Source organism: Odocoileus virginianus, chromosome 3 (genome assembly GCF_023699985.2).
Source record: "Odocoileus virginianus isolate 20LAN1187 ecotype Illinois chromosome 3, Ovbor_1.2, whole genome shotgun sequence".
NCBI classification, from domain to species: Eukaryota; Metazoa; Chordata; class Mammalia; order Artiodactyla; family Cervidae; genus Odocoileus; species Odocoileus virginianus.
This window is the reverse complement of record NC_069676.1, coordinates 42,451,036-42,463,880: the sequence shown is the minus strand read 5'-3', so window position 1 is coordinate 42,463,880 and position 12,845 is coordinate 42,451,036. Positions and strand designations below refer to the sequence as shown.

General features: G+C 39.5%; 1 protein-coding gene and 1 non-coding gene across 3 annotated transcripts; one reads left to right on the top strand and one right to left on the bottom strand.

Annotated features, from left to right (window-relative positions):
* The first annotated feature begins 47 nt into the window (after positions 1–47).
* Positions 48–12,328, top strand: C3H5orf15 (chromosome 3 C5orf15 homolog). 2 transcript variants are annotated; one of them, XM_070465360.1, is made up of 4 exons: positions 48–219; positions 8,196–8,710; positions 10,302–10,444; positions 10,856–12,328. In XM_070465360.1, exons 1-4 carry the CDS (start codon positions 81–83, stop codon positions 10,959–10,961), a joined length of 903 nt encoding a protein of 300 aa, XP_070321461.1. In that variant the 5' UTR covers positions 48–80; the 3' UTR covers positions 10,962–12,328. The 2 variants fall into 2 exon arrangements, with proteins under 2 accessions (XP_070321461.1, XP_070321462.1); XM_070465361.1 differs by lacking the exon at positions 10,302–10,444 and having other exon boundaries at positions 54–219.
* On the bottom strand, positions 3,767–3,873 carry LOC139034489 (U6 spliceosomal RNA). Its single transcript, XR_011487035.1, has one exon. It is a non-coding gene; the product is annotated as a U6 spliceosomal RNA (small nuclear RNA).
* Positions 12,329–12,845: the final 517 nt, after the last annotated feature.

Sequence of the window (12,845 nt, the reverse complement as noted above, 5' to 3'; positions counted from 1 at the left end):
GGACGCCGCGATGCTTTACGTAGTGTCTGACGTCACGACGCAGAGCTTAGCAACCGCGCAGGCTCGTAGCCGAGACCGTTATGGCTGCCGCCGCCCGGAGGAGGATGCGCGGCGCCGAGCAAGCAAATCTGCCGCCCAGGCCAGGTGTCCAGGTCCCCGGAGGGCTGGCGCGGCCGCTGGTCCTGGCTCTCCTGCTTGCATGCGCCATCATGCCCAGTGGTAAAGGGGGCGCGGCGGCAGGGCGGGCGCGGGAAGATGGGGCGGGCCCCGGCGCGGAACCCCAAGACGGACCCGGTCAGGGAATGGGCGATTCCGGGTGTCCGGAGCAGGTGGCAATGTCTAGAGGGGCAGGGTCTCTATAGCCCTGGAGAGACTGTCTGAAGGTCTGTGGCGAGGGAGGCTGTCTGAAGGGGTCTGTGAAGGTAGGGTCTTTAAGAGGCCTCAGAAGTGGAGCTTTCAAGCTCCCCGGGAACCCGGGGAGCGAGTGTGTAGATGGGCGGGGAGGGCTGAGTGGCCGTGCCGTCTAGAGAATGAGTTGCCACAGAGAATGGCGGTGATGCGGTCTCCAAAATTCCTTGGAGGCGTGGAGTAAAAAAACAAAACAAAAAGACACAGAAAACGCACAACTGTAAGAGCTGTGAGTTGAGTTTATTCAGTGTCTTACTAAAGGTTGTAGCAGGCGGAACCAGCTTTTCAGTTCTGGGAAATTGGTCGAAGAGGTCAAGGGAGGAGCCAGAATATGTATGATTTTTTTTTTTTTTTTTTTTTGCTGGGACATGTAGTCGAACATCAGAAGATTATTGCTAATAACAACAGATCTGAAGGTTATAATTTTAGTACTTTTCTCTGTTTGGGAAGAGACAGGAATCGGGGGTTATTGGAGTTTTTCCTTAAAGAGGCATTTCCTTAGATAGGACCCGTATATCCAAGGCAGAATACTTCATCCTGCTTTTCTCTATCCCGAATTCCCATCAGGCCCACTGTGATGAGCACTTGCAGTGGCTAATGGCTTGAATCTTGTGGCGCTGGAATGGCACACAACCTTTTTTTTCCCCCTCCTTTTTCTTTATAGAGAAGGGAGTTAGGAGGGTCTAGAAGAGAGGACAGAGGGGATAGGTGCTGAGGAGATTAGGTGTGATATCCAGAGGTAGTCCCAAGGTCAGGGCTGGGTGCCCAGGGGTTTAGCTGGGCCAAGGGACGGTGAGATCAACCGTAAAGAGGAAGGTTGGGTAGGGGCAGTGACTGGACTGAGCTGATGGAATATTTTGGAGAGCAAAAGGGAAAAGAATTCTCTTTGAGTACTGTTACATCTCAGGACTGGGAGGTTCTGGTGCTTGGTGAAGAGCCAGAATGCTAGAGTGTTGGGCTTCTGAGGGGCTTGGGAGGAGGACAGGAGTTCTGGGACAAGTGAGATTCTTTGTAAATGTAGTCCCCCTCTTGTGTCCCTCTGTGTCCTAGATAGCCCTGCTTCATTTTGATGGATCTGTAGGATTTAAGTGTTTCTTTTTTAGTTTTTTGAGTCATGATTGACATATTAGTTTCAGGTGTACAGCATAATAATTTGATGTTTGTAGACATTAAGTCTGGTTGCCATCAGGCATCCTGCATCGTTAACAACAATTTTTTTTCTTATGGTGAGGACTTTGAAGATTTGCTTTCTTAGCAACTTTCCAGTATGCAGTATTATTAATTATGGTCACCATGCTGTACATTGCATCTGCACGACTTATTTAATTTATAACTGGAAGTTTGTATCTTTTGATTCCCTTCACTTCCGTTCTCTCCCCCTGCCTCCCCCACCATTTTGTTTTCTGTATCTATGAGTTTAGCTTTTTTGTTTTGTTTTTTAAATGCCACATGTAAATTAAATCATGATATTTGTCTTTCTCTTACTGATGTGTTGCACGTTAGTGTAATGCCCTGAATATCCCCTCATGTTGTTGCAGATGGCAAGATTCCATTCTCTTATGTCTGAACGATAATTCATCTTGTATAAATACCTCAATTTCTTTATCCATTTCTTGATCCATGGGCTCCTTGGTTGTTTCTGTATATCTTGGCTATTTTAAATAATGCTACATGATTAGGTATTCCTTTTCTTAGAAATGTTACATTGTTAATCAAGTACTGAAGGCCTTATTGAGAAATGAAACCTGTAAACCTTAACCGTGTTCTGAGACTTGGGAGGAACAAATGCACTAGTAAGAATTTGTAATGCTTTTAAGCAGTATCTTGTGTAGTAGCTCCTTTTATTTTCAGGCCAAGGCACAATCGTTCTTAGACCTAAATCTTTTCTGAGTTCAGATGAAAAACAGTATGAATGGGCTGGTGTTCACTTACCTTGCCAGCGAGGCTGTCTAGCCCTACATTCCTCTGCTACAGTGCTGTGGTGACTTACTTGGGTTTCCCCAGAAGCACTGAGGGTGTGTGGACCCCCCTCCCAGAAGTGTTTGTAAGTCTGGGGAAGGACTGTGGTCCATTTTCCCAAGGTCCTTTCATAGCTAGTAAATAAGGGTGATTTTTCTTGCTGATGCAAGTATTCCTGTTCCTAAAGTTTTTAAGTAGCATGGTTGTTTTGGTCATTTAATCATCTAAGAAAAAACTGACATATAAACATTTATATTTCTTGCTGGAATGCTTAAGATATATGGTTTGGGGGTATATGTAGCTGGTAACTATAGTTTCAGAAACAACTTTTTAAGACATGGTTGAAGATCCTCTGACATGTGCTTTTAATAGGGAGGCAGCTCCTTGCAGTACAGTGCAGCATGTGTAGAACTTTGGCTAATACAGATGTTCTTTGTAAGTGTGCCTTAGGGTAGAGTGGTTTCAAAGTAGTTACTCTTGTCTGAAGAAAATGAAAGTATTGAGTTTCAAACTTCAAGTAACCATAAACGTTACAAAGTTGCCATATCAGTTTTATTTAAACTTGTTCCATAATTTCTTAAACTTTCAGTGCTTGGGTGTATTCTTGGCAATCTCTGAGACTTTTTTTAGTTTTATGTGTCATAAATTAAAAAAAAGAAACTAATGTAAGCATTATTTTGGATTACGGGATACTCACTATAAGTGATCAAGTCTGCCATGCTATTTCAAAAATGCCTACTTTCTACATTCTGCCATCATATTGCTCCCAGATGTTGCCTTAATTTATTTAATATGTAATGTATTTAATTTTTAAGGCATTGTTTCTCAGAATTCAATGTGTGAATGAATTCTCAGAGAAATATTGATACAGTGTAAGCAAGTTTTAAAAAAGGGACCAGCAGAAGAGAAATTAAAAACTTTTAATTTTTAAAAAGTTAACTTTTAACTAGAGAGGTAATATCAAATAGGGAAGGGTAGAGATGGAACATACATTTAGAAATCTAAAGTTATATATATATATATATGTATATTATATATATATATATAAACTTGAACAAGTAAATCTGTGAAGTCAGAGTTACCACTTCGTTCTGAACACATGTCATAGCTGACTGAGTCAGCCTCTTTTCTTTGAAGGAGTGGTGGTCTAGAAGGTTGATCTAATTTACATCAAATGTTTCAGATGTATTCCTAGTTTGTTTTCTTGAATGTAACATCTAGTGTTTTTTATTCTTTGGATGCACTGCAAGGCATGCAAGATCTTAGTTTCCCAACCAGGGTTCACACCCGTGGCCACTGCAGTGGAAGCACAGAATCTTAACCATTGGACCACCAGGGAAGTCCTAATTTCCACATTTTTACTCCTTGAACAGTATTTATTAACTCCTATTTTTTCTTTTTAAATATGGAACGCCTCACGAATTTGCATGTCATCCTTGTGCAGGGGCCATGCTAATCTTCTCTGTATCGTTCCAATTTTAGTGTATGTGCTGCCGAAGCGAGCACTTAACCCTCCTCCTGTCTGGAGCTTCCCTGGTGGACTCCTTGATGCTGGATATCGGAGTTACAGCAAATAGGGTGATGTTGCAGATATCCTTAGAAGAGTGAGTGGGGTTTTACCTGGCTAGGAACTATGAGAAAGGCTTTTGAGAGGGTGTAGTAGGTACAGAAACACTACTGGGGAGGCAGTGTGGGATTTGTGGTGAGAGTTGGGTCAAGAGCATATTCAGTGTTTATTGAGTGCCTGCTCTCTCTTAAGTAGGTAGTGGGGATAGAATAGTTTGGAAGATTAGTAAGAGGTAATAGCATTGAGATAATGGGGACCAGATCATATAGGAGCTTATAGGCTATTATAAAGGCTTTGAATTTCACTTTTGAGAGAAATGGAGAGCTACTAGGTGGTTTAAGCAGAGCAGTAACATCATCTAACATAAGGTTTTACAGGGTGACTCTGGCTGTTACGTTGAGAGTGGACACTGGGGATCATGGTAGAAGCAGGCAGATCATTTAGAAGACTACTATAATAATCTAGGTGAGATGATGATGGCTTGGATTAGGCAGTAGCAATGGAGAGGTGAAAACTCTTCAAATTCTTCATGTATTTTGAAGGTAGGGTAACAGATCGGATGTGGGGTGTTAAAATAATGACTGCAAGGCTTTAGGCTTGAACAGCAGGAAAATGGCGTTGTCATAACTGAGGAGACTGTAGATAGAACAGGGTTTTTAATTTGTTGTTGTTTCTTTGTCTTCTCTTTTTGGGGTGGGGAGCAAAAATTCATGTCTTTAACCTTTTCACCTTGGAATAATTGTAAATTCACTTGCAGTTGTAAAAAATAAAATACAGAAATTCTGTGTACCCTTTACCCAGTTTTTCTCAGTGATAGTATCCCGCAAAACTGTAGGACAATACCACAACCAGACACTGATATTGATACAGTCAAGATAACACAAAGCATTTCCATCACCATAAGGATTTTTTCTGTGGCTCTTTAAAAAGTCACCCTCACTTTTTCCCTATCCCTATTCCCTCCTGGATTCCTGGCAACCACTAATATTTTTTATTTCTATAATCTTATCATTTTGTGAATGCGATGTATGGAATCATATAATACGTAGCTGTTGGGAGTTGGCTGGTTTTACCTAGTATAATTCTTGGGAGAGTCATCTAAATTGTTTCATGTATTAATAGTTTGTTCCTTTTTGTTGCTGAGTAATGTTCCTTGGTATGGATGTGTACTACACTTTGTTTAACCATTCATCTATTGAAGAACATCTGAGTTTCCAGTTTTTGGCTATTATGAATAAGGCTGCTATAAACATTTATGCAAAGATTTTTATGTGAACATAAGTTTTCATTTCTGTAGGATAAATGCCCAGGACTGTAACTTCTGGGTCATGTGGTAGTTGCACATTTAGTTTGAGAAGTTACCAAACTGTTTTCTGAAATGGTTGTCACATGTTACATAACCACAGCAACATGTGAGTGATCTTGTTACCCTGCATCCTTGCCAACTTTTGACATGGTCATTATTTTTTATTTTAGCCATTCTGATAGGTGTTTGGTGATATCTCATTGAGATTTAATTTGCATTTTGCTAATGGTTAACATCTTTTCATGTGCTTATTTGCCATCTGTATACTCTTTTTGGTGAAATGTCTCTTTATGTCTTTTGCCCGTGTTCTAATTGGATTGTTTGCCTTTTCACTTTTGAGTTGTCATAATTCTTCATGTATTCTGGATATTAGTCCTTTGTTGGGTATGGGGCTTACAGATACTTCTTCCACTTGGTAGCTTGTCTTTTCTTCCTCACAAAAGTCTTTAGGGAACAAAAGTTATAAAATTTTGACGGAATCCAATTTATGAATTTTTCCTTTTATGTATTGTGTTTTTGGTATCAGGTCTAAGAATTTATCTAGTCCAAGATTCTAAAGATTTTTTTGGAGGTCTTTTTCTAAAATCTGTGTAGTTTTTAAAAAAATTTTTATTTTAATTAATTTATTTAAACTTTGGTAGTGTTGGGTCTTCGTTGCTGCGTGCGGGCTTTCTCTAGTTGTGGTGTGTGGGCTTCTCTTGTTGTGGACCACAGCCTCTAGGCGCATGGGCTTGGTAGTTGCGGCACGTGGGCTTAGTTGCTCCACAGCACGTGGGATCCTCCTGGACCAGGGATCGAACCCATGCCCCCTGCATTGGGAGGCGGATTCTTATCCAGTATACCACCAGGGAAGCCCCTAAAATCTGTGTAGTTTTACATTTAAATTTGTGATCCAGTTTTTAGTAAATTTTTACGAAAGTTGTGAGACTTATGCCAAGGTTCATTTAACTTGTTAATATGTTAGATTACATTGATTTTTGAGTATTGAGGCGGTCTTGCATCTCTGGAATAAACCTTACTAATCATGGAGTATCATTTTATATATTGCTGATTTCTTTTTTTTTTTGGCTGTTCTATGTGATTTGCGGTATCTCAGTTCCCCAGCCAGGGATTGAACCTGGGCAGTGAAAGCTTGGAATCCTAACCACTAGGTCACCAGGGAACTTTATATTGCTGGTTTCTATTTGTTAATATTTTGTTAAGAATTTTTGCATTTCTGTTCATGAAAGATACAAATCTGTAATTTTCTTTTTCTGTAGTGTCTTTGATTTTGGTTTCAGGAGCTTCATAAAAGGAATCACGAAGTATTCCCTCTGCAGGTCTCTGGAGGAGGTTGTGTAGAATTGGTGTTAACTCTTCATTAAACATTTGGTAGAATTCTCCAGTGAAATTTTCCAGTGAATTCTCCATTCTCATGTGGGCTGGGATATTTAATTTTGGGGAGTTTTAAAATTAAGAATTCAGTTTCTTTAATAGTTCAAGGGCTATTCAGATTATGCATTTCATATGGGGTAAATTGTGCTTTGTGGTTTTAAAATTCTGGTCTTAAATTTTCTCTTTTAGTTGCTTTTTATGACATTGCTCTGACAGGGGAGGTGGGGGTTGGTGCACATTACTTGCTTTAGAGCTAGAAATCTAGGGTCTCTACTCGATCTGTGTTGATGCCTTAAGGACAGTGGTGGTCCTGGTAGTTCTGGGCAGAGGTGGGAGTTTTGGCTCCTCTTGCGGTCTGCACTGACATAGTGGTGGGGACAGCCTCGTTACTGCTGGGCCATGGCTAAAGTCTTCACTGTTTGCTAGGCCTCCTCTGACACATCCTATTATGGAGGGGAAGGGGCACCTCATTGCAGCTTGATCAGGGTGGTAATCTAGGTTCCCCACTTGGTCCTTGCTGCTGTAAGTGTGAGTGGAGAGTGGTGCTGTTTGTTTGGAGAGAGAGTAAGAGCAGTCGTCCAAAAGTTTTCTTTCTTGCTAGGCTGCCTCTCTCCTGATCTTCTGGCGAGAGAGCAGGCTTTTTTGGGGGCCCGTTTTGTCCATACTCCTGGGTGTTTCCAGGTTACTGGATTCTTCAGCTCCAAGTCTGGAATACATGAGGTAAAAAGAAAATTCAGGATAGTCAACTCTGGGTGGTTTCTCAGGTCCTGAGGTCTCTGATCGCTCTGCCTTATTCTTTCCACCCTTCACAATTGAGTTATGTTATTTTATATGTAATAGAAAGAGTTTTATTTGTTTTTAGTGGGAAGAATAGAGAAGAATACATTTACTCCATCTTCCTGGCAGTGCAAGTCAGAATTTCATTTTGACCATGTTAATTTGAATGACAAATCTAAGTGGACATGTCAGGTAGACAGTTGGACTTATGAGCCCAGAGTTCTGGTAGTTTGTGGACCTTCTCTTTTGAGGGCTTCATTTTTCTCAGAGAAGTCAGGAAGTTATATTAGCCTTTGAAAATGAGGACAACAGAAAAGGTTTTAGAAGTTTGAGGACAGAGGAAACTGTGAATGGTCTAGAAGGGTGAACAGACTAGGAAAATACAGTATAATTGCTGACAGCATAACATGTACATCTGGGGGTGTTGCATTTAAAATGAAATAAAAAAATGAAAAATAGAAAATGAAATATTCATCAGATAATAGTTGCCTTGCCAGATAGTAAGAACTTAAGCATCATAAGAGACCTGTTGCATTTTATAGCCTCCCTCCATAAGAAAAAGAAAGAATAGAGAGGGATCTGACTTTAGGTCACACTGGCAAAGTCCACACAGAGCTTGTGCCCTCTGTTTTAATTTCACAAAGATTGGATTTCAGTACCCGTTCTCTATCCTAGCTGCAGAACAGAAAGGTAACTAATCCTAGCTTAGTGAAAAATATAGGTGTATTTCTTTCTAGCTTGGTGGAGATAAATTTGGAGATTTCAGTTTAACATTTCTTTCTTTACTTATTTTTGTTCTATCAGAGACTGATTCATTGAGCCAGCCTGAACTCAAGTCAGATGTTCCTGCTCCAAATATGAATGCTTTAACAAAGGAAAACCAAACCACACCTTCTACTTCCCAAATCAGCACCACTCTCCCTCCCACAACTAGCACAGAAAAAAGTGGAGCAGTGTCCGTGTCCCCTCGCCCCTCGCCTACTGCTCTGTTCCAAGAGGAAGCTGATAACAATGAAGATCCTCGCATAGAGGAGGAGGATCTTCTCACACTGAACAGTTCTCCGTCCACTGCCAAAGACACTCTGGACAACGGGGATTATGGAGAACCAGACTATGACTGGACCACCAGCCCCCGGGATGATGAGTCCAGTGAAGCCTTGGAAGAAAACAGGGGCTACATGGAAATAGAACAGTCGGAGAGACCTTTTAAAACCCCACCCTCAAATATAGAAGAGGAAGATAGCCATTTCTTTTTCCACCTTATTATTTTTGCTTTTTGTATTGCTATTGTTTATATTACATATCACAACAAAAGGAAGGTAAGTTTGGGATTTTTTCACCCCCTCTAATTGCCCTCTATTATCTCAGTCATACTTCTTATTAATGCTTTTGCTTATTCAGAGGTTTTTTTTCCTCTTTTTATCAGGTTTCAGTTGATGGTAAAATACTGTGATATCTCATCAGCTTGTATGTCTGTGTGTATTTTAACAAATGACAGAATGCTTTACTACATGTGAGTGAGTTAGTGAAAGTTGCTCAGTCATGTCTGTCTCTTTGCAACCCCATGGACTATACAGTCCATGAAATTCTCTAGGCCAGAATACTGGAGTGGGTAGCCTTTCCCTTCTCCAGGGATCGAACCCAGATCTCCCACATTGCAGGTGGATTCTTTACCATTTGAACCACAAGGGAAGTCCAGAAATGCTGGAGTGGGTAGCCTATCCCTTCTCCAGTGGATCTTCCCAACCCAGGAATTGAACCGGGGTCTCCTGAATTGCAGGTGGATTCTTTACCAACTGAGCTATCAGGAAAGCCCACTAAATGTGCTTCTAAAAAAAAAGCCAGTTGATTTTGAGCAAAACCAAAGCCCGATGATTTTTTTTTAAAGGTTTTATGTCTTAATTTAGCATTGCTACTTCATTGGGCAACCCACTTCAGTATCCTTGCCTGGAAAATCTCATGGACAGAGCAGCCTGGTGGGCTGCAGCCCATGGGGTCGCAAAGAGTCGGGCACGACTGAGCGACTTAACAATAAAAACAAACAACTTCTTTGGGAGTACTTGTGGAGAGAGATGTTAATTTAATTTATTTACATTGAACTTCATGATATTTTGATACCTTTTCCCCCTGGTTGTTAAAAGTATTAGATGTCTTTTTTAGGGACACAGAAAAATGTAGAAAAGAAAGTGTAAGCTACTACCCAAAGCTGAGCATTATTAACATTTTGGTATATTTCTGGCCTATAAATGTGTGTATAATTCAGATATATATGTGTATGCTAATAATTTTTAAATGAACTTGATTTCATATAGAGTTTTATATCTTGCCTTTTACCTAACAAATCATGAGTGTTTTTCATATCATTAATTTTCTTTAAAAACATGATTTAATAGCTACATAATTTAACTATTTTCCTGTTGAGTATTTAGATCTAGTTTTCAATTTTTGATCCAGAAATAGTAATATGATGAACATTGCTGTACTGAAATTGGTTTGTTGGATTACATGAGGCAGAGGAGGCATAAATAGGACTGTATGGATAATTTAGTGTGAGGGTTCATTGGGGCACTCTGCAGTCCCTGAGCTAAATAGTTAAACTTTAAATACTTAAAGGGCAGTCAAACACAGTGTCCTTTTTAATACTTACTGGTCAGGAAATCTCAGTTCTTGACTTTGTTGTAACTTGCTTTCTGATTCCTAGCACCCACTTCCCCTTTAGGACATTGATTTTCTCACCTGCAAAATGATGCAAAGGTAATTTCAGAATGCCTTCCAGCTCAGAGAATCAGTGATTCCAGTATCTCATTTTTGGTTTTGAGTTGGTTTATTTGTGGTTTAGTGGTCTCTCACTAGCTCTGTAACTATTTGTAAGTGGATGAAATTTTGAATGACAGTTATGTTTTATTCCAGTGTTCAGTGTTGGACCATCTCTATTATAAACACCTAAAGAAAGAAAGTGAAGTTGCTCAGTCATGTCTGACTCTTTGCGACCCCGTGGACTGTAGCCTACCAGGCTTCTCTGTCCATGGGATTTTCCAGGCAAGAGTACTGGAGTAGGTTGCCATTTTCTTCTCCAGGGGATCTTTCCGACCCAGGGATCGAACCTGGGTCTCCCACGTTGTAGGCAGACCCTTAACCCTCTTAGCCACCAGGGAGGCCCTCAGGACTTAAACACCTAAGGGACTTGTTAGACAGGTAGGTTCCTGGACTCCACTGCTATCTATTAGCCCATCTCTGATGAGAGAGGCCAGGAATCAGTCTTTAGCAGGGACTTCTATATATTTTAAAATTTAAAAAGCGCTGTTTCAGCTTATTTACAAGATGGAAAACAAAATAGCCCTTTTGTTGTTGACATTTTACTTTTGTATTTGGGAACCTAGGAGACACATATTTCAGTTATAAAAACTTTTAGCGTGTCCTCTATTTTCTCTTTTGAATATCTGATTTATTTTGTTTTATTCCAGATTTTCCTTCTGGTTCAAAGCAGGAAATGGCGTGATGGTTTTTGTTCCAAAACAGTGGAATATCATCGTCTCGACCAGAATGTTAATGAAGCAATGCCTTCTCTGAAGATTACCAATGATTATATATTTTAAAGCACTGTGATTTGCATTTGCTTATTATGTAATTTTATTTGCTTGACTTTTTATATGATATTGTGCAGATGTTTGCCATTGGCAGTTCATACTTAAATGAGAGGTAGGCCTCTCTTTATTTTGCCTTGGTGCTTTGGAAATTAAGTATCACGAACAAGGAGTATATAATTTTTTATCTACATTTTTAGAGGTGAATTCAATCAGGTGTCCAAAATGTGGAGCTACGCATTACCTGTTAGTTTTTTATTGTTTTAGATTTCTTTATTGTACTTCTTCTGGAAGTGTTAGTAATGCTACTTTTAAAAAATCCCAAACTTACAATTAAATTCTAACACATCTGATACTGCTGACTCAGATTCTCTTTCTGCCATCCAAATACTGTTTCTTAAGCACATATTTCTTTGTGCTGTAAGACTGTAATCTACAAGAATATATGTAATAATGCTTTACATATAAGTAACTTTTTTTCTTCCAGGAAAATTGCTTTGGATATTTTTGGATAATTTATGTATAATTTATTATTTCTCATTCTGACCACGATTTTAAGTAGCACATTAATAAATGTGTCTAGAAATTCTGGCAATAGAGACTCTGCAGTTTGCAGTGGACATAAATAAAATGTTATAGATAGCTTTTTTGGTTTCAATTACTGAATTAAATTTAGAGGTAGAAATTTTCGTGAAATATTAAATACATGTACAATTGCTTTTACTTAGCAGTTGATTGTAGCACGGGTTCCTCCAAGCTTTCAAGCAAGGGGCAGAGTTTAAAATTATATCATATTTGTTCACTTGCTTATTTTTTATAGTAAGTTTGAATGAATTTTAGGAGACATTGTAATTTAAATAATATTGTATCTAGGTCTTTCAAATTAAAATTATACCTGTTTGTATACATAAAGGCTGTATATGGACACTGACTCTTTCTCCCTTTGTTTTGTTTCTTGTTCTTTTTTAATAGCAACTGGAAATTACTTACTGTATTTAATTTTGACTTGTCTTTCTATCATAAGGAATTGATCAGTATGTAAATATGTGATTTGAAACATGGTTGAGTTACAGGTGTCACAACAACTTTTTAGAAAACACAACCCCTAATATATGTTAAACACCACTCTCAAAACCCAGGTGAGCTAGTGGGCATATGGTTTGTGTAGAGACAGAAGAGGCAGGGTAGTCCATCATTTCTCTAGGGTGGACAGTTTACTGTTGCAGTAAGGAAGGGAGGCACAGTGGAAGTACACCTGAACTGTTATTGCAGTAATTTTTTTCATATCTGAAATTGTATTATTTAATATTTTGAATAAGATTTTAAAAAATAAATGGCAAAGATACAAATTCATGATTTTATGAGTGTGTTTCATTTTAATGGTGCGTCCTTCACTGGGTGGTGATAGATGGGTAGTGTATGTCTGGGAGGAAAAAAAAGAAAATGTATTAGCTTGCTTTTGTTCCTTTTAGCACTGGGACTCTGCTTCTGTGGATTACACATACATTTCTAGATCCTACTTTAGATCTAGTTTATGGCTATGTACTGTGGTTTATTGAAAACCATAGCAAAGTAGGATTGCAAAGGAAAGTAAAGCAGCTAAATCAATGTGCTGCACTTCTGGCAGCCTGCCTTCCTGGTTATCTTCCTGCTGAAGCCTCTCCCATGCTGGAGGATTGTCCCCCTCAGCGGATCTGGGGTTCTTCGGCGCTTCCTGATGGCACAGTCTTTGCTACCCGTGTCCCAGTGCTGCAATCAGATAGCCTCTGACTTGGAGCATCAGATTGTACATTGAACCAAAATGCTTCCAGTGTCTTACAAAGGCACCCAAGTCACTGGTCTGTGAGTCTGTTTATAATTCAGACATACA

Bases quoted from the DNA above. Each gene is read 5' to 3' on its own strand.
- C3H5orf15 (XM_070465360.1), top strand. From the start codon at position 81: ATGGCTGCCGCCGCCCGGAGGAGGATGCGCGGCGCCGAGCAAGCAAAT. The intron at 8,711-10,301 runs GTAAGTTTGGGA...GTTTTATTCCAG, and splicing joins CATATCACAACAAAAGGAAG to TGTTCAGTGTTGGACCATCT. The intron at 10,445-10,855 runs GTAGGTTGCCAT...GTTTTATTCCAG, and splicing joins TTCCAGGCAAGAGTACTGGA to ATTTTCCTTCTGGTTCAAAG.